This window comes from Amblyomma maculatum, chromosome 7 (assembly GCF_055883805.1).
Source record: "Amblyomma maculatum isolate TAMU_Amacu chromosome 7, ASM5588380v1, whole genome shotgun sequence".
In the NCBI taxonomy this organism is placed as follows: domain Eukaryota; kingdom Metazoa; phylum Arthropoda; class Arachnida; order Ixodida; family Ixodidae; genus Amblyomma; species Amblyomma maculatum.
Genome location: NC_139350.1, coordinates 99,039,194 through 99,060,547, shown reverse-complemented (window position 1 = coordinate 99,060,547; position 21,354 = coordinate 99,039,194). Strand labels below are relative to the sequence as shown.

Genomic DNA, 21,354 nt, shown 5'->3' with positions numbered 1-21,354 from the left:
TTTTAAATTATCAAAGCATAGCGAATTTAGCCGGCTCAGTGGAGGCTTATGAACTGCCTATATTGGTGGCCGACACGAAATTGCGTATAAGCGTCACAAAAACGTATCACGACCTTGCTACTACGACGACTTGTACGTCTCCCCAATACATGCGTTTCTCCACATGGATACACCCTTCGTCTGGTCTCCTGCTCTGACTTCGAGTCTCGTCCTCTCCCATTCTGTCAATAAAAGCTCCAACCATTTTGCACACAGATAGTCACGGCATTGGCGCTGTTCTTCTGCAACGCCAAGACAGCTCTACGGAAAACGATGTTGCCTATGCAAGCCGCGCTCTGAGTCCCGCGGACTAAACCTATACTATTATGTAGCAGGAATGTCTGGCCGTTAAGACGTTTTGTCCATACCTGTACGGTCCTCACTGACCACCACACCCTATGTTGGTTATCCTCAATGGAAAACTTGTCTGGACGTCTCGGGCGTTGGATTCTCCATCTTCAAGAGTACAACTTCACAATTACTTACAAATCGGGCAAGCAGCACAAAGACGCCAACGCTCTCTCTTGTTGCCCACTGCTTCGCCATCAAAATATATGCCTTCGCCTTCCTCACCTGCGCCTTTGAGCCGCGCCATTCAGAGCCTACAGTCATGCAGCTTTTTATCTCCGCCTCCGTTACTCCCGCGCCAGCAATAGGCTGTCATCACCCTCACCACCTATGTGCTGACCCATACTGTCGCAAGCTGATCGATCGTCTGAGTGGCATTATCAGAACTCCAAATGCATGTCTCCGTCTACAGCTCCAAAATTTAAAGCTATGGAATGGCAAACTATTTTGGCACAACTACAGCCCGCTAGGCCACGCCTGGGTTTCCGTAATTCCCCGCTCTCCACCTTCTAAAATTCTGCAAGCCTTTCACGACGATCTCAGCGCTGGCCATCTTGGCTACATGAGAACCTACGACCGCATCCAGATCCTTTTCGTATATCCTGGCCTCTCAACCTCTGTATTGAAGTACGTCGCGTCTTGCATCCCTTGCTAACGATCCAAATGGTCCACGTCACTTCCGGCCGGTCTCTTGCTGTCTCCCCCGTGTCCTTTCACGCCTTTCGAAACGGTTGGAATCGACTTGTATGGACCTCTGCCTTTGACACTAGCGGTCAACCGCTGTGTCATTACTGCGGTCGACCACCTCACCTGATCCGTTTAAACCACAGCTCTTTCTTCCGGCTCTGCTTCTCAGATCGCCAACTTTTTTCTCCCCACCAGACTTCTTCGCCATGGCGCCCCGCGTCTCCTCCTCAGTGATAGTGGAAAGTGGTTCCTCTCCTCAGTGCTCGCAGCAGTGCTTCATGCTATGGCACGGTGCACAAACGTACATCCACTTACTAGCCACAGACCAATGGCCTCACCGAACGCTTTCATCACACGCTTTCCGACAAGCTGTCCCCATACATTCACCCCCGTCACAACAACTGGACCCTACTCCCCAGTCACCTTTGCCTACAAAACTGCCGTTCAACGAACCACCACCTATTTTCAGTTTTGGTTTTGTTTATGGCCGCACCTACTTTCTCGCTCGAAGCATCTTTCTTCTCAGCTACGACACCTTCTGACGCACCTTCTCCCGAATAATTCGTTTCTCACATTACTCACTGCCGTGAGTTTGCCCGCCTCCAAACTTAAGCCACTCAAGCTAAGAGAAAATGGCCTTAATATTCGACCCCCCTCTGAGTGCCCTCGCATCGGTGGCTTTTGTGCGGAAAATTGATTAGCCGATTTATTACGACGAAATGCATCGAAATGCCTTTAATGCCTCATCGTTGTCGACAGAAGGTTGTCAGCAGAGGTGTCACGCTTTTGAGAGCGAGAGTTAAAAATAAATTAATAAACCTTGTCGCCGCCGGAATCAAACCTCCGTTCCTTAGATACCCAGCCGGGCGCTTTACCAATAGCGCCGCGCTAGGATTTTTTTTTCAACATTCGAACACATTTTTTATTCGCTCAGTGCTGAGGTAAGTAGTGTCAATCCATTGCGCCACTGATGGTTTTTTTTTTCTTGCCACCGTTTTAGTGAAGTTGTGCTAAGTCGTATTTATAGTTATGTTGTGTTGTATGTTCCAAATGGACTTTTCGCCTACAGGCTGATTACTCTGTAAATAATGTATATAACTCTACGCCGAATTTAAAAGCATGTAATAAATACCATGCTGAAAAAAAAATGCGCCACGCTCGGATAGTACAGCGCTCTTCATAATTCTCCTTGTCTACCGTGAGGATGAACGCGGGGTTCCGCGAGTGACAGATGCTTCTGCGACTTTCCTTTCCTGTAAACGAATTATAGAGCGCCGGTGAACTTTGATGCGCTTCATTAAATGCTGGTTGTGTTCGACAAGGGAGCGATCGACGTACTGTCACGACAGGTCATGACGTCACCGGGTGATTCAAGCATATGCAAAGCTGATCCCGCCGGGCGTCCAATCCAGGCGTCCGTGTGGCGCCTTTTATTTGTCACTTTTTCGAACGCAGCACCACAATGCTAATAGAAGCAGACCAAGATGTTTAGGAGGCCTTAGTACAGCAGGCATGAGCGACGTTTGAAATTGATTTACAGGATTTAAAAGGCGCAGTATCTGTCACAACTCTCCGCTGACACATGTACGACGCCATAAAGGAACGGTGAAGGTGGGAGTGAAAGAAGAGAGGGAGATAGAGGTGTCGTAGTGGAGGGCTACGATCCACCGCGCAATAATGGATTTCGCCTCATCGCATTTTATTGGTCCAAAGTGCCCTCTAGAATTGCTTTGGTCCTTACACGGTTCTAAAGCAAGCATCACGTGTGAACTATCTAAACGCCCCTGCATCGCCTGTTCGTGACCGTCGTCTCTAACCGCTCACCATCTGTAACCTGCGACCACAATGATCGCTTTCGTCCGGGAGGTTGAAGATTGTAAGCACTGTGCGTGCACGTCATCTTCATCTGTACATATTCATCATCATCGTTGGTCATCTCGTCGGAGAGAAGACGAAGTGTGAATGAAACGCTGCTGGTTTGTAGCTGCTGCTTCAGCTGGGCTGGCAATAGAAAAGAGATCCTGCCGGTGCTTCCTGCTATCTCAGAATGTAATAAATATATGTGGTATATATTTTGAAATCATGCACATTTACAAAATAAATAAAAATGACGAAAAAATAAAAAAAGCCGCTGTTGGCTCTATGGAAGCTTCATGCTTCGCTGGTAGACGAGGAAGACATTGCACAGCGCGTGAGGACAGCTTTGGATTCTTGGTTCGCCTTGAGTCTGCAGTCATTTGCAGCTTGGGAGTTCTTTAAGCAACAAGTTTGGAACATAGCTATAGAGATTGGTTGAGTCAGGTCTTCAAATTTGGTGAAGGAAAACGGCTGCTGCTTAGCCTTCGTAATTATCAAGAGCTTGAATGTGAGGCTCCTGGCTTATACACTGAGGAAATTCCTATTGTAAATTACCACCTTAAAGAGTTCGATGCAGAGCGCTTTCGAGCGGGCCGTGTGCGGCCTCGTAGCGATCATGCTTTGCAGTCTAAGGAGGCAACTAGACAACCATTGTTTAATGAGCGTCGCCATGCAGCTGTCAAACCAGTATCTGAATTCTATTGTAGTGGTGGTGGTTGTTTGTGGGCTTTAACGTCCCAAAGCGACTCATGCTATCAGAGACGCCGTAATGAAGGAATCCGGAAATTTCGACCACCCGGGGTTCTTTAACGTGCACTGACATCATGCAGCGCACGGGCGCCTTGCTTTTCGCCCCCATCGAAAAGTGGTCGCCGAGGCCGGAATTCGATCCCGCGTCCTTGGGAACAGTAGTCGAGTGCCGTAACCACTGCGCCACCCCGGCGGGGGTTATTGTAGCGGTGCCTTGCTCACTAATTTTGATGCAATAGTAACCGAGTTTGCAAGTCGCTACACCTGTGTTTCTTCTGCCACTACAGGTAATGCTGTTGATGTTCATGTAGAGTGTCTTGTTTTAATGATTAAGCCGCTTCATGAGGATGAATGAAGGCAATAAGTCCTCCATTAACCTTAACTAAAATGGAAGACGCACTTGACCGTTTGCTGCTTTCCAAAGCTCCGGGTCCTGATTGTCTATCCGGTGAATTTTAGAAAACAAAATCTGCTCTATGCCCTGCCCTACTCCAAATTTTTGAGACTACCCTACTGATAAGCCAAAAGTTCTACGTGGGAATAACCTCATAAAATCTCATCGAATCGCATAGACTCTCATACGGTGCACATCGTTATCATAAAATATCGTACATAATTTATGATAATGTACAAAAAGTTATGAGACCTTATGCAATTATATGCTACTAGTATGTGATTTCTTTTGAGAATTGAGTGAGATAGTGTGAGAAAACGTGGTTATTGTCTCATACAATTTTTTCAGTAGGGCAGTAATCACCCAAACTTTAAAGATGCTATTTATAATACAAGGATAGGCCACAGTACACATCAAACGGGATCACACCTGCTGGCGAAGTCGGGCGATTCGTGCTTGCGTCGGATCAAAGTTGACAACAGGCTTGTTTTTGATCCTCCTAGCCCTGCCCGCGTAGCGTAATGTGCTGAGGGTCTCCGCCAGGTTGCTGTCTGCCGGGCTGATGCAGGCAATCATCACAGTGTGGCTGTTGCCCCCCAACGGATCTAGAGAAATAAAAATGATCGCGGAAGAGGAAACTCAGTGCTAGGAAGTGATGCATCTGTAAAGTAGTTACCATAAACCACGTATAATGCTACCTCCAATCGATAGGTTGCCTAGTCCACGAACATACAAGGGAGATCAAGAACAACGTTTTTAAATTACTTTTTAGTAAATATTGGTCCTCCAAGTCTTTCTGGCTATATTGGCAATAGTACAGTGGCAAAAATATAACTGTCGCTCTGAAAGCTAAACCTAGAAATATCCCATAAAAAGCGTCCTTGGAAAACAAAGAACAGACCGCCGCCGTCTAGAACTGAATTTCAGCGCACCATGACCTCGCGTATTCGTTTCTGAATTGTTTATTCACGAATGCATTTTGCTCGTAAAATTGGCTGGCACTGTAGTTTCACCGATATCCCTTTTCTTGTCTTCTAGTTTTAGAAATCTCCGAATTTGGCAAGGCTCGCCTCAGTGTCACTAGAATTTGGAATTATTTCGACGCAGACCAGTACGTACTCAGCGTCCTTTTAATCACTGTAGAGCTTCCCCAGTTTGTAGTCACCTTATTTTAGTTAAACCCTCGTAGAAATTAAATGCTTCTTATCAGAAATGATTCCCATTTTTGAGCCAGCTAGGATTTACTTATACATCCAAACTTACAATGTGCAAAATGAAGGGGCATAAACAATAAAATATGCTTTATCAGCCATAGTCTAAATCTCACAGCACCTTGTTAGAGGGTCAGAAAACTTTCTGCATATTTCGTACAGTCCCTAATAGATCGAGGGAAACATACGTGGTGATCCCATAAAAATGTTACTTGTCCCGTATCAGCCGAAATTTACGGTTGTTTAATGGTACTCAGAGACTCAGACGGCACTACCAAAATGTCTTATCACTGTGTTCTCACCATGGCACGGGTGATGCTGCACAGTTTTCCTCCTGAGTGTACTGTCACAGACATTAGAGCGTAGCTGATGTGTATACCATGTTTAAGCAACAGCGCAAAAGGACAGAGACGAGTGGAAGGAGGTACACAACGATGGCGGAGGTGCACAAAGCATTTGTGTACATCCTCTCACTCGTCTCTCTCCTTTTGTACTGTTACTTAAACATGGATGATCACCAACTAGCCCAAACCTCCGTTCTTCTACAGCTGATGTGTAACCCGTCCCACATTGGTCGCGTGCTCAGACTCGCATGATTTTACCATTGCTGTTCGTCGTCTGAAAATTTCTAACACCGGCTTCAACCCTTTCAGAATATAGTGTCCCATCTTTCTCCGTATACTCAGTCACTGGCAAAACCCTTCCCTGTTACCCTGGTACTTTCGTAATATGCATCTTCTAAGAATGCAATTGCACAAACGCCAAGAGTAGATCGGTGAGCTTTCACCAAGGCGCAGCTTTTAGACACACACACAGACAGGCAGCTGTCACTTCTAAAAAGAGCACATGGTGGGCGCATGGTAAATCCCGCCTAATCTGGAGCAGAACAGTGCAGTTTGCACTGGCGGGTCTCTCATGGACAACACTACCCAGCTGACGTCTCGCACCAGTCAACTGCTATGCCACTTTGAGAAATACTGTACGCCCACTAATTTAGTATGGGTACTGCCACTTCATTCACGGCGGAGTGTGAACAATTATAGACCTTTAGTATAGTAAACTATTGATTGCGGATCTAAGAGAAAATAGGTCAGTGTCCCGTAACTAATCATCCGAGTTGCATCATCCACAATCCCGCTATTGTAAACTGGAATATATTAAAGTGAAACTCAGCTCTTATTTTTTATTGCATAAGCGACTCTACATTTTTTCATTTATGCTAAAGCCGTTTGTATTTAGACATGAGTATAGTAAAAGGGCACCAAAACATAAATACCTCAGGAGATAGGACACCAGGCCTCCAGGGGAGCCCCAAATAACAAAATTTTATTCACCAATATCACGTCAATGTCGTAGGATAAACTTCTGTCTTCCATATTTCCCATGTATGTGTAGCCCTGTCTGTACGGTGAATATGTTGCTCTCGTCATTCTTACTCTGATTTAGCAATGTGCACACATAAAAATCACTAACAAATCAAATACGCTAAGAGTATGGTGCGGTACAATATAGTCGTAAGCAGCAGAGGTGCAGATTGATTGTTTCCTAATATCATGTGTGTGTATATTAACACCGTTCGAGGAAAATAAAAAGGTTGGGCATTACTATTAGGACACCCTTACTAAACACTGACTAACAATACCTCAATCTCACAACACGTAATTCTCGAAATACGTTTGAAAATTTTAGATCAAATGTCATTCTAAATTACAAAAACAAAGCTCTATGAGAAAACCTGACACCGACAATATTAAATTCTGGGTAGTTCAATGCGGTTGCAGCGCAGCTGATTGCTGCAGAATTGAGAGCTTCTCAATACCTGGGCCAAAGGACACAGCGAAAGGGAATAACATCAGTAGTCGCTAGTATAAGTCAAGTTATTTGAAATGAAAGACGTGAACTGGGATAAAAATATCCGTTAGCAGTTAGTGAACTTTACTTAACGATGTTTAAGTGGACTGAGAAAAACAACGTGAAAAATAAAAATTTTTGTGAACCTCGTTAAGGCACCCACGTTTGTCCTGCACAATTTTGTGGATGGAGCCATGACAGACAAAGGAAGTCGAAAATGTAGTCGTTAAATGCAAACCGCATTATTAACTCCAAGTATTGGTCAAAGCTGCGCTCTCTAAAACTTGAGATGTGGTGAAGAATGCAATTATTGTGCGCTTAGGAGTATACACTCATTCATCTTTTGACACTGATAATGAAATGTCAGGTAAGGGCCAACCAAACAGCTGAACCCTAGAACACGATATGATTTGATATCAAGCGCTGTATCTTTGAAAATGAAGTACTAAATTACAACCGTGTGCTGTGAGCGCAATGAATAATTTGCTATTACACGTAATTCACTTATCACAAAAGCCATGTAGGACACTGGTTAAGACGTCCTGAGTCCCTTGCGTGAGCAATGAAGCAAAGTATTGAACCTCGTAGAGAAATATTCAACCCTACATGTAGTGTATGAAATCTGGCTTTCAAACCAAATTATCGAAACGTCGACTATAAAAGCTGCATGGAGAACATGGCGGACTACAAGCTGCACAAAAACTGTACATTCTCGTCCAAAAAATTCGAAATCACTGGATATGTTACGGAGCGTAACAGTAGCGCACCCTCATTTGAACTATTCTGCAGCAGTTTGACTACTGTGCCTTTTTACCTTCCAGCTGCTCGCCCTTTCCCAGCATTAGAGCTATCCACCAACAACTAGCAGCTTAAACATTGAAGCAGTGGCAACAAACCTTCCTTGAGCCTTTCGCCAACTGCCTTAGTTTTTTAGCTCGTTCAGATCCAGCGAGATCCACTATATGGAACTTGGCTAGCCTTGTGGAGCCACCATCTCCTTTGTCCCTCTGCTCTACAATCATGGTGAAGATTGCGTGAGACCGAGATGACCGCAAGTTCATGTTGGTCGAAGCTGTGCTTCGAGATGCAGAGGCATTCTCGAGGAGCTGGATTGTCTCTTCGGGAGTTGTCACACTTACTTCCGTCAGGTTGGTCACCTGTTCATACAAGTTGAAACAAAAGCACAGACAGTGTATCAGGAAGCGTTCGCGCTCAACGTGAAAGCTGAAAATGGGATCAAAAGAAAGAGCGAACATTTCTAGTACCACCTTTTTTTCATCTGAGAATAAGCATGCAAGGAACATTGCACTGTTCAAAAATACCAAGGATAGAGATTTCATCATAAGTTCAAGGCGCGAAACCAAACACGGGCACAAGAAAGGCAACGGGAAGGAGCGCTTCGCCCCGTTGAATTTCTTGTGTCCATGTGCGTTTTCGCGCCTTGAACATGAACTCTCACCAACTAGCCCGACAAAACGTTATTTCAAGGTAGATATTTGGTCACAGTCCTTTTATGAGTTTAGGAGAAGGAAGAGAATACATTTATTGTGAGGCTCAAAATGATTTGTGAACGCAAAGTGGGGATGGCTATGGCGCTGGGTGGCAGACCCCATTCCAAGACGCCAATCGCCGCTGCCACTGCTCGAGCTCTCTGGACCCGGGCTGGCTCCTCCAGGTCCGAGCTGGACGGGCCGCCTTCCAGCCCTCCCTAGTTGGATGTTATAACTGCTATATTTGTGTTTTTCTGGCAAGCCTAGACCATGTGGGATAGGTCAGCATACTGCCCGCAGAATTTTCACCTACCAGTGAATGCCGTATCTACGTACGTATTTTAGTATGGCGAGATTTATAAAACACCCGGTTTGAAGCCGTCTAAGGTGGCATTCCTTATATCTGTCGAGAACCTTGGCGGGTCACGGGAGCTCCCCTCTGCAGAGGCGGAAATGAGTTTCCATCTTCGCATAAATTATGAGCGGGATTGTTATAGTTGCTGCGGTGGAACCGGATTATTTTAGCGGAACCACGGGTAGGAAAGCTCGGGAACCGCGTGAGTGGTCTCGTTCCCCTCCACCATCTGGCGACCGCACACCCACATCATGTTTTTTTTTTTTTTACAAGTAGCTGAATCTGAATTGCTCGTATGTGCCAATAATATTCTGCAGGTGAGTGGCGCTATCTTGCCCCGCACGTAATTTCGGCAAACCTGTTGCGAGTCCGACATTATATACGCTGCGTCGGAGTGGTGCGGACGCCAGTGCAATCGCCACTTCCTCCAACATCAGCGCGTCACTAGTTTTTACCGAGAGCCCGTTCACCTGTCTTTATTCGCGCACAACAGTGATGGTGCAGATGTCGTCCTCGCGGGGGACCCGCTGCATCCACGTAATATATGTGCCTCTCTTACTGCCATAGTTATTTTGCATAAATGTTGCTCTGCAGGCTTGCAGCTTCCCCTTATTATGCTCCCAATTCATGTTTTTAGAAAGCGGCTTAACCTTCCAAATAGTTTCCACATATCCGAGATGTCCACTATGTTTTCGATGACGGGGAGATGATGGGGAGAAGCCCGAGAATTAGGTCTCAGAGGTTTCGCCTGCCGATGCTGGTCACGGACAGCTTAGAAATATGCTTTGTTCTGCGGGCCTCTATCTGCTCCCGTATGCTATTATGGATCGCGATTTGGAGCAGGCACTCCGCATAGGTTCTGGCCGGGAGTTCTAGCGCCTTTTTAACCGCCGCCCGAATCACCGCGTCAAGGGTGCCACGGTCGCTCTTCCACAGCTTGAGATAGGGCGCCACGTACTCCCCACGAGTGACGCCGAACGCCTAGACCAGGCAAACGGTTTCTTTTTCAAGACGTACACCGCTCTTGCCGGAGATCCTGCCAATCATCCTACTAATTTCTCCGAAGGTGGACTTTCATTTTTCAGGGTCTTGTAAGTGTTACCCAGGTTATCAATTTGCAATCCCAATACCCAAAGTATGTCCATTTCTGGTATCGGATTGCCATTAACGTGAATGTGTATGTTTTGTCCTAGATCTTTAGGTTTTGCAATGTGCAAGAGTTCTGATTTATTCGGAGCGCACTCCTCTCTGAAGGCTCCCACCATCTGCCCTAAGTTACCCATGGAACGACCAGATGGTAACGTCGTACGCGTAGATGGCGTGGCGTACGCCATTCACTGGCGTTGAGCCTCTCTGGGATCGCTATGAGGGCAACGTTAAAGAGCAGCGGAAAAAAACAGCTCCTTGAGGCGTTCCCCGTGTTCCCATAACGATTGGCCCGAATTTTTATTGCCTAAGCAATACTACGCCAGGTTTCAGCCTGTAGCGTAAACCTAGCCGGTAGCCACTTTTGACATTTACAGCGACCGTAGATGGGGACCCTCTTCAAGCCGTCGGGTAAACCCGGTCGGTAGCCCCGCCGCGCCGCGGAAGCAGAAGAAGAAGAAAGAAGGAAGAAGAATAAGAACGGAAAGAGAAGCTACGTCGGCTTTGCTTACGCAACCTACCGGATTAAACAAAAGCTAAACCTCAGCAAATTTTTTTTATTGGCCATTCTGATATAAGATTTCGAATTTTCAAAGTTTTTATGTAGCTAAAATATTTCTCGCCGCAATTGTTGACGTTTGAAATTTTCACTTTTACAATATTTAACGTTTTCAAAGACCATCATCAGGTCCAGGGTCGAAATCGCCCTGTCTCTGAACTCCCTAAAAGGGGATGAATAACTTCCCCATTGCATTGATGCAGTACATCCTGAGCTGATAAATGTGGCCGGAAGCCGAACATGGAGGGCGGCAGCAGCCTATGCTGTTCCAAATAGTCGGACAGCCTTTGCCTTACTGCCACCTTCATGAGCTTACCGGTGCAGAACGTGAGAGTGATTGGTCTTACATTTTCTTTTTTATCTTTATGCCCGGCTTTGGGATGAACATTACTATGGATGTTTTCCAGTCATTTGGTAACATCCCCGAGTCCCAGCAATCACTACTGGCCGTAAACTCTTCCAGGGTTTGATCGTTGAGGTTGGCCAGAAGGCCGACCGTTATCAGGTCGTCTTCCGGTGTCGTATCTCGCCTCATACTCATTAATGCGGTTTTTATTTCTACGACGGGGAGTTCTACATCCTAATTATGGTGTTTTTTCTCTAGTGTATGTTCTAAATCCCTCATCTTCATCTACGGCCGTACATGAGTATGTTTCTTTTAGTTTGACGGCGAGCTGTGATCTGTGCCTTTGAAGTCATTGAGTACTCTCCTCAAGTTACTGCTTTGTTTGCCTTTGGATTTATCAGGTTCAATGAAGCACCTCCCTACCCTACTGAAATAACTTTATGGGGCAATAACCTCACATTTTCTCACACAATCTCATTCTGTTCACATAAGAAATCACATACAAGTCGTATATATTTGCATAAGGTCTCACAGCTTCTTCTACATTATCATAAATTATGTAAGATATTTTTTGATAATTATGTGAACCGTATGAGAGCCGATGTGATTAGATGAGATTTTAGGAGGTTATTGCCACGTAGAATTTTTAGTTTTTCAGTAGGGTACTGAAAACATGTGAGGCAATATCCTCACATTTTCCCACAGGATCTCACTTAATTCGCATAAACAATCGCATACAAGTCGCATATAATTGCATAAGGTCTCATAGTCTCTTGTATATTATTATAAATTATGCGAAATATTTCATGATAATGATGTCCACCGTATGAGAGTCTATGCGATTAGGCGAGATTGTGTGAAGTTATTGCCTCGTAGAACTTTTGGTTTTTAGGGTAGCTCAGATGGATTCGCATCTGGATATACAGATGGTTTTTGCTTGAGATCACGCTTATGTTTCTGCCTGTTTGGTTAGCTGGGAAATTATAATTTTAAGCTTACAGTTCTGTATTAAGGTTTAGGAGCGCAGCACAATGCAAAAGCACTACATCATTGCTAATGCGGGTACCCCAAAATAGGAGCAGCCTATTATAATCACGTAACTATATAATCATAGCCGACGTACTTCGAGCTGCACGCTCCTAATCATGCTGTTAGCCCAAAACAATTTAATGCACTAGTGAAGTCTTACCCTTATCGTGCCAGCGTGATCCTCCCGTATCGTCAATGGTTCTCGGAATGAACTTTTGGAGAATAAATCAAAAATATTTTCCTTGCATATCTGCGAGAAAGTAGAAATGACATTAAATCCATGACAAGCCAGTTGTACAACTACAAACCTGATGCCTCCTACGTTTAGGTTCAGTTTGTATCTCAAAGGCATGAAAGAAAATTCAGTTGCACTCGAATATTCGCCTGCTTATTCAAGGAATTTGCAGTAAAATAAAGAAAAAACCCTTGATGTAGGTATAACATACAGGGTTACTTCAAGAGAAATAGGCATATACACACAGAGCAGAGCATAGACAAGTAAAAGCTTGAAGGGTTAAGACTTCAAGCAAATGATTCATAAGCCAGAAGTTGACGACCGTGCTTGGTTTTCCCACAAAGTCTACTACGATCGCACTCGAGTCGAAACAGAGCTGGATCTTTTTGCCGCTCAGATTGCTAAAATAAAATAAACGCCGCTTATTCCGCCTATGTGGTGGTTGTGTAAAAGGTTAAAATCAATAATTCCTTCAGAAGCAGCATTCATGTCTTTTGACGACAAGCGCAATGGCGCAATCTCGTTGTGCGATGCTTAGGAAATGGTCGAATTGTGCAACACATTAGGGAACAAAGCTTCTCTATTTATAGGGGAACTCGTTCAAGAAGCACCACTTGGGAATGAAGTCTTCATCTCAACAAATATATCGGTGGCGTTTCACTCATGACCTGATTATCGACAGTGATATATACATACAGCAGAATAGCTCTCACAGCTTGGCTCTTTAAACTTTATTGGCCATATTTAGTACATTTTCGCGAATTACACGTCTCGTATTTGCTGTCTTCCATACAATGCACTCACCTCGAGGAAAGTAGCTCGCACAAGGAATATTTTCTCTGTGCTTGTCGTGATATGCTAGAAAATATTGTCAACTATCCTGGCGATAATGCCCGCATCGTCACAGCCGGTGTCATTGGACGACTAGCGCGTTCCCATAGTGAACGTTTTTCCAGAGCCCGTTTGGCCATAGGCGAGAACGGTGCCGTTGTAGCCTTGAACATAGAAGATACATTCTTCGTTTCAAACATAATCGCTGACGTGACTCATTGAAAATGTAAAATTGGATCTAGCAAGTATAAGCGGACGGGGGCCTCATAGAAAATTACCAAACGCACAAACTACACCTTCAACTAGGAGATGCAAGGGGGGCGCCTCATTTCCTGACAAATTTGGGTATGCCGACAATAAGAACACGAAGTTAAAAAATCTATAACGTGAATCTGCTCAAAATCAAAGGCCGAGACAGCCACTGCCTTAGCTTAGGCGTGCATGCGACGTGTGATGGATGTGCACGGTCTGGATGCGATGTAGAGGGCTTGGAAACAATGGCAGCAGTAAGGCTTTCTCTTTTCTTTGACAGCACTCCTGATGCAAAAATGATTACAGAAAGCGCACTCTTCAAAGAAAGCCCCAAAAAGAATAGAAAATCACTTTTGCCTAGGCCCTCTTGGTTTTCAATGCCATACGTCTTCTCTCGTGCACACACCTCGATCACTGCGATTTCAGCTTACAGACGCCTAAGAGAAATGTGCAACACGTACTAAACTGTTCAGTTTTGGTGCACAATATGATGCATATTGTTGCTACTTGAGAAGTGCATTACAGTGCCAGTGTTTTTGCTGTCTCCAGTTTGAACTCTTGCTGCATGTTGCACTTACGGTAGTTCAACAACTATAGGCAAATTAAACAGTTATATGGGCAGAGGAAAAAAGGTATTCAATCCTTTATGACTTTTTTGTGTCTGCTGTAATTTCAATTCTGACATGAGAGAAATCGAACATTTTTATTGCAAACGCTTAACCACACGCACTCTTCAAATTTGCCGGGCTGGCTCAATACCTCGCTACGTGTGGCTTTCAAACCAGCCCCAGGACAAGCTTTGCACGCCATCTCGGTAGCCGGTTTCTTCTAATGCTAAGTTGCCAGACTTTCGTGCAGCGCTTCGGATGTCGCCGCCTTCATACGTTTTGACAAGGTTGGACTCATCATCATCATCATTATCAGCCTGATTATACCCACTGCAGGGCGAAGGCCTCTCCCATATTTCTCCACTTAACCCGCTTCTGTGCTAGCTGCATCCACTTGACCCCTGCGAACTTCTTAATCTCATCCGCCCACCTAACTTTCTGCCGCCCCCTGCTACGGTTTCCTTCCCTTGGAATCCAGTTTGTTACCCTCAGCGACCATCGGTTATCCTCTCTTCGCACTACATGTCCTGCCCATGTCCATTTCTTCTTCTTAATTTCTACTAGAATGTCGGTAACTTGAGTTATTTCTCTGACCCACTCTGCACGCTTTCTATCTCTTAATGTTACCCCTGCCATTTTTCGTTCCATAGCCCTCTGGGTTGTCCTCAACTTAAGTAGAACTCTCTTGGTTAGCCTCCACGTTTCAGCCCCATAGGTGAGTACAGGCAAGATGCAACTGTTGTATACTTTCCTCTTGAGCGATACCGGTAAGCTGCTAGTCATAATCTGCGAGTGCTTGCCAAATGCGCTCCATCCCAATCGTATTCTTCTTGTTATTTCCTTTTCGTGGTCCGGACCTGCGGTTACTACCTGTCCTAAGTAGACATATTCGCCTACTACTTCCATTATTTCGCTACCTAATGTAAACTGCTGTTCCTTCCCGAGGCTGTTGAACATTACCTTAGTCTTCTGCATATTGATTTTCAAGCCTACCTTTCTACTTTTCCTGTCTAGGTCATCAATCATTACTTGCAGTTCATCCCCCGAGTTGCTTAGCAAGGCAGTGTCATCAGCAAATCGCAGATTTCTGAGCTGTTCTCCATCTACCCTTATCCCTAACTGATCCCATTCCAAGTCTCTGAATACTGCCTCTAAACAAGCTGTGAATAGTACTGGGGAGATTGTGTCTCCTTGCCTAACACCTTTCTTTATGGGAATTTTGTTACTTTCTTTATGCAGAACTATGGTTGCTGTGCAGCCACTATATATATCTTCCAGCACTTTCACGTACGGCTCGTCTACCCCCTGATTTCGCAATGCCTGCATCACCGCCGAGGTTTCAACTGAGTCGAATGCTTTTTCGTAATCAATGAATGCTATGTATAAGGGCTGGTTATATTTCGAGCATTTTTCTATCACCTGATTGATGGTATGGATATGATCGATAGTAGAGTACCGTTTCCGAAACCCTGCTTGATCCTTTGCTTGATTGCAGTCTAAGGTTGTCCCGATTCTATTAGCGATTACCTTAGTAAATACCTTATACGTAACAGACAGTAAGCTGATTGGTGTGTAATTTTTAAGGTCCTTAGAGTCCCCTTTCTTGTGAATGAGGATAATGTTTGCATTCTTCCATGGTTCCGGTACCGTCGATGACACCAGGCACTGCGTATACAGGGTGGCCAGTTTTTCTAGCACGATATCCCCCCGTCCTTTAGCAAACCTGTAGTTATCTGATCCTCTCCAGCTGATTTCCCCCTTTTCATAGTTTCTAGTGCTTTCTTGACCTCGTCCTTCGTCACTGGTGGAACGTCTGACTTTTTCCCTACCGCCAATCTCATTACGGTCCTGACTACTTTGGCTACTGTAGAGATCTGTATAGAACTCCTCGGCTGCTTTGACTATCTTTTCCATATTAGTGATGACGTTGCCCACCTTGTCCCTTATCACATACATCTGGTTTTTGCCTATGCTTAATTTCATCTTTACCGCTTTAAGGCTTCCTCCGTTCTTTACAGCATGCTCAATTTTGTCCATGTTATACTTCCTTATATCGGCCACCTTGCGCTTATTGATTAGCTTTGATATCTCGGCCAATTCGATCTGGTCTGTTGGATTGGAAGCTTTATTACTCTGGCGTTTCTTAATCAAATCTTTCGTCTCCTTAGACAGCTTGCCGGTATCCTCTCTAACTATCCTACCGCCTACTTCTACCGCGCATTCAGTAATGATATCTCTGAAATTATTGTTCCTTGCCTCTAGGGTAATGTCGCCATCCTCAGTTAGAGCTGAAAACCTATTCTGTAGCGAGATCCTGAACTCTTCTGCCCTCTCCATCACCGCTAATTCGTTTATGGGTTTCTTTCTTACTAATCTGTTGCGTTCCTTCTTCAGATTTAGGCTAATTCGGGACCTCACCATCCTGTGGTCACTGCATCGCACTTTTCCGATTACCTCTACATCTTGCATTATGGCGGGGGTTGAACACATTATGAAGTCGATTTCATTTTTAGTCTCTCCGTTAGGACTTTCCCATGTCCATTTCCGGTTCTTCCGTTTGCTGAAGAAGGTATTCATGATTCGTAAGTTATTGCGCTCTGCAAACTCAACTAGTAACTCCCCCCTGCTATTCCTAGAACCAATGCCATAGTCACCTGCTGCCTTGTCTCCTGCCTGTTTTTTCCCTACCTTGGCATTGAAATCGCCCATTAGTACAGTATACTGCGTCTTTACTTTTCGCATTGCCCATTCTACATCTTCATAGAAGCTTTCAACTGCCTGGTCGTCATAACTACATGTAGGTGCATAGGCCTGTACAACCTTCAGTTTATACCGCTTATTAAGCCTAATTACGATGCCTGCAACCCTCTCATTAATACTATAGTATTCATCTATATTACCCGCTATATAATTATTGAAGGTTGGACTAAATACGTTAATTAGGCCTCCATCCTAAGCAAATCCTAAATCACCCGTTACATACTTCGCTAAACCTAAACATACGTACAAAATACGCGAATTAAAATTTAATTCAATGAACGCTAGATCATATATTTATATCCATTTATGCTCTGAGCCAAGCTAAATCACCACTAAATGCTTTAGCTGCTACGCAGAACGTCACCTGAATGAACGAATCTGGCTCCAAGACCACACCAGGGGCCCTCCTTTTGGCATGGATTGAGAGAAAATGTAACTACATAATTTATAGGCTTAGTTTAACATTGGATGACACTAGAGAAGCAGATAAATGACGCTGTTCAGCAGATAATATGCGGCAGCGATATAGTGCCATGGCAAGTCTTACACCGTAAAATCCACCAAAGGTATTTATAGTGAGTTATAATCCTGGCATGCAGGACATTTACTCTTCCGTTCGCCTGCCAAGGCCTGCTAAAGTACAGAATATGACTCGTTTGGAATGTTTCAGCTATCAAAGAGCCCATTCCATCTCTCCCATTAATAGATGGGTTTATTGATAGAGAAGGCAGAGAGGCTGGCCGGAATGATTAAAATCTGGCCTGCTACTCTGCCCTGAGGAAGGGAAGAAGTGAGAGGATCACGATGGGTGACGATGTGGGAAAAGGCCTATGGAAAAATTATACAGGCACTATAGTTCGCTTTACAAGCTAGAATCGAGTCTGGTGGCGCACCAAAAACGGCAGACAGCCCGCACTGCCTGGACACTCTTCCCCTTGTCCTTCCAAGCGCACAGCAGCAGCTCCTCCGACAGAGGCCTCTTATCCAAAAGCTTCGAAGAAACGGAGAGAACAGTTCTTTCACGCGCATATATCAAAATATGTTCTGGGTCTGTACCGTTCTTTTAAGACAAAAACCTTTCAAGGATCACGTTGAAAATCTCGCGCACGCGATATTGGTTCGCCGGATTTGTCCGGCAGACGTCGCAATTGGTTCTAAAGTCGACATAATTTATCCGGCCAGGACGCCGAAATACGTTTTGACGTCGACATAATTTACCAATTCGGCTACTTAAGACTAGTTCCTATAAAAGCCCGGTATGGTCCATGTAAATCCTTTCAGTCTCGCGTGTCAAGCAGACGAGTCCTAAGATGCCGATGTCACCGACCACGACACCAAAGGAAAGAGAGAAACGAAATTATAACGAGTACACAAAGACAATATACAGGTAGAAGAGAAGAGGTAGAAGAAAAGAAGGTGCAAAGGCTCTCGCCATTAAGCTCTTAAGTGAAATTAATGCAATCCTGTAATTTTTTTGTAACTGTGTTTTTGTTGTATCAGAATGTCCATTGAATTTACTGGATAAGGAACCTCACTGTCTGACGATCGTCTTTGAGTCTCTTCACCTCTCAAAACAATAATACATGTACAGGTGCTGTTAAATTTTGTCTCCATTGAAATTCAGCGATTGTGCAGTCATTTCAAGCCACAAAATTTTGGTTGTTGAGAAAGTGTTTGCTACGGCTGCAAATACATTACAATGTTTAAATAAGGTAGAAAATGTTTTATTCTGCGTCTGGAGATAATGTAAACCAATGTAATGTGCATGCATGGAACCATTTCTGTTTGCTGTGCGTGTTTCGGAGCTACTCACAAGAAGACATTGTTGAAAAATTCCCACCGATTTTAATAAAGCAACTTCTTCACGCATTACTGTTGTTAAGAGCCTTTGTCAGCCGTTTCTTTACTCGCGGATTAGGAGCGCGCTGGCACACATTGGCCATCTTACGCATTGTGTTGTTGCGGTGCTTCATGATGCTCTACACAGCACCACAAGAACAGATAAGTGGTGCAGGAACAATGCGGTCTATCATTGCTTTTTGGAGCAAGACTGCAATGACCAGCGTTTTGTTCTTTACCCTTAAATAACGTTTAGCGTGCAAAAGTTCATTTTCTAATTCATCGTGCTAGGCAACAAAATAATTCAGCCTAATTTAGCTATACTATGTTACTACCTTAATAATGTCTTCTAGAAAATCAAGCACCTATACGTCACCACCATACCTAGCCACCAAGGCAAGGGAAACCAGGAATACTGGTTTAACAAGATTTGTAGGCGCTTGAAAAATGGTGCTAATCTCTCATTTCAGGAGGGTAGCGAGTTCGTCAGAACCTGACATTATGACAAACGTAGTCACAATTTTGGCACTACAACAATGCACCAACACCGTTGTTCTCTTTAACGGCCATGCAAGAAAGGTAAATAACGATGCTGCTACATTTTCGTGTCTCCAGAACCAAGTTTACCCGTGGGATAGAAATGAAAACTTTTAATCGTTATTTTTATGGGCAGGCTTGATATGCTCACCTTCAAATATCCTGGGCAGCAGGCTGGAGACGCATGCCTCGTAGACCTCAGCCTGGCTCGATTCTTCACCGAAAACGTAGTCAAATTTGAACATTTTTTCACCACGTGAAACTATAGTCTGTTCATTCGGCACTGTCCGTGTGCAAACTTGGCACCCTTCCAGTACTTCATTGGACACTAGTGGGCGGGAGCGCACCGCCACTTTCACGGGGATAGTTTTCTCCATTCCGGTTTTGATTGAGCAAGAGGTCTGCAGAGAAAAATCATAATCAAAGGGTAAAACTTTGTCCGAAAGCAGCTAACGAGGAAATGAAAGAGAAACTTTGGAGGTACAGCAGTAGCTTGAAACATTACTACAAAGAGGTGTGCTGCGCATCTGGCATTGCAATGAGTTGCCGCAATTCACTGCAAATTCAAAAATGAGCCGACGCATTCATTCAAGAGCCTCACAAATCCGGTACGTTTAAATTCATCTAGCTTCTCCAGCGCTTAAAAGCAGATGAATGTGGAAAAAAACATCTATGCTCGATTTTAATAAACAGGAACAGAGAGAGTGGTTGAAAGCAGCAACCAGCTGACGAATCTGCCCGTGCACAACTATGGCGTCCCTTTCAAGCTTTTAAAGTGAAAGCTTTACTGGCTTAGTTCCGCGAGTTTCGCCGTGGTCGGCCAAGGCTTTAATTGCGCATGCGCCATCGCTATGGCAACCAGCTGCGTCGGCTCTCCACACCGGATCTGCACAGCGACTCCGGGCTCCGGCATAACAACGTGACTAGCCGTGGAGCTTAATATACGCAGAAGCCTGCGCGCTTGGTAGGCAGACGCACCATGGGGGTGAACGTGGAGCGCATGTGGAAGGGCAAATCCAATCTGTTTAAGTTAGGCTTTGGAGAAGGAAGGCGAAGAATCTTGGCTAGGCATCTCGGAATCATGGACACAAAATCTTATTTAGGTCAAGGACCCTTGCAGGCCAAACTCCCGGCCACAGCAGCCTTGGCTTTGCTAGCGCATTGAAGCTCTCGCGTCTCTTAGATGTCAATCATAAGAGAAGAACGGCGAAAGCCTACCCCTCATCTCCTATCATTTTTCTCCCATCGCTAAGCATTGTTACTTCTTTTTAGTTAGTTGCGGACACTCAAGTCGTCGTTTGAAGTATTGGTCGTTTCGTAGTCATGACGAGTCATGTCTAGTCATTTTAGTGCTTACCATTCATAGCTAAGCATTTTTACTCATTTACAATTAGTGACGGTCATTACGATCGTATACTTTTGCATATTCACCATTAGAAGTCATTTTTAGTCATCATTAATTATCATTATTAGTCGATAGGAATAGCCATACTCTATCGAGGCCTATAATTTTTATTATTTACCTACCACCAGTAGTCGCTTTAATTCATAACCTCAATGATCGTGCGCCCGCTATTTGCGAGTGACACATCAGTGCACAGTTGCGATACACAGGCTACGCGCATAGCTTATTCATTTTTAAAACTGCTGGAATAAAACAAGGACCGAGCGAGAATACGGAAGCACACACAAGGGCTGCTTTTGCGCAGCTTTTCACTTCATGAGCCTAGAAAGGTTTTCGCATTAAAAAAGGTATTCGCATGCTGCCAAGACGTCAGTGACCGCTAGATCCCCAGGTGTTCGAAATGATTCGGTGGTATTCCACTGTGGCACAACTTTCAGTAACTCCTACCTCTCTTCCCTTAAGGCGAGGTTCCGGAGTGCACCGAGAAGTGCGACAAATACCCCGCCTTTACGTCTTATAATCTGTATGCTGTGCGATCTCAGTGCACGTCAAAGATCCGCAGGTGGTCAAAATTACTCCGTAGCCCTCTACTACTGCTCCCATTGATGTTTTCGTTCCCACATTTCTACTTTCTCTTACGATGCGGTCAGCTGTCCAAGGAGAAAAGTCACCGATACAGTGCCTTTTATGCTAAAGCGTAAGGGCCCCGTGTCGCAGAAAATCCGGTACCGGCGTTGTTTTTCTTCTTCGTTGTAACGCGAAAATCCAAAATGAACGAAAGAAATAAAAGTAAATGAAAGTACTCCGAACATACCAGGATTCTTT

At 44.6% G+C, this 21,354-nt stretch overlaps 1 protein-coding gene across 1 annotated transcript; it reads right to left on the bottom strand.

Annotated features, from left to right (window-relative positions):
• Positions 1-4,498: 4,498 nt before the first annotated feature.
• On the bottom strand, positions 4,499-19,501 carry LOC146184105 (chromosome-associated kinesin KIF4-like). The gene is made up of 5 exons (XM_084608488.1): positions 19,276-19,501; positions 8,355-8,416; positions 8,034-8,294; positions 5,589-5,652; positions 4,499-4,680 (listed from the first exon to the last, which is right to left on the bottom strand). Exons 1-5 carry the CDS (start codon positions 19,499-19,501, stop codon positions 4,499-4,501), a joined length of 795 nt encoding a protein of 264 aa, XP_084464614.1.
• Positions 19,502-21,354: the final 1,853 nt, after the last annotated feature.

Excerpts from the sequence above, each read along its gene's own strand:
- LOC146184105 (XM_084608488.1), bottom strand. The coding sequence starts at position 19,501 with ATGGAGAAAACTATCCCCGTGAAAGTGGCGGTGCGCTCCCGCCCACTA. Across the intron at positions 8,417-19,275 it reads GCTGCCCAGGATATTTGAAG|ATGAAAAAAAGGTGGTACTA; the intron begins GTGAGCATATCA and ends GCTTATTCTCAG. Across the intron at positions 8,295-8,354 it reads ATCCCATTTTCAGCTTTCAC|GTGACCAACCTGACGGAAGT; the intron begins GTTGAGCGCGAA and ends TTGTATGAACAG.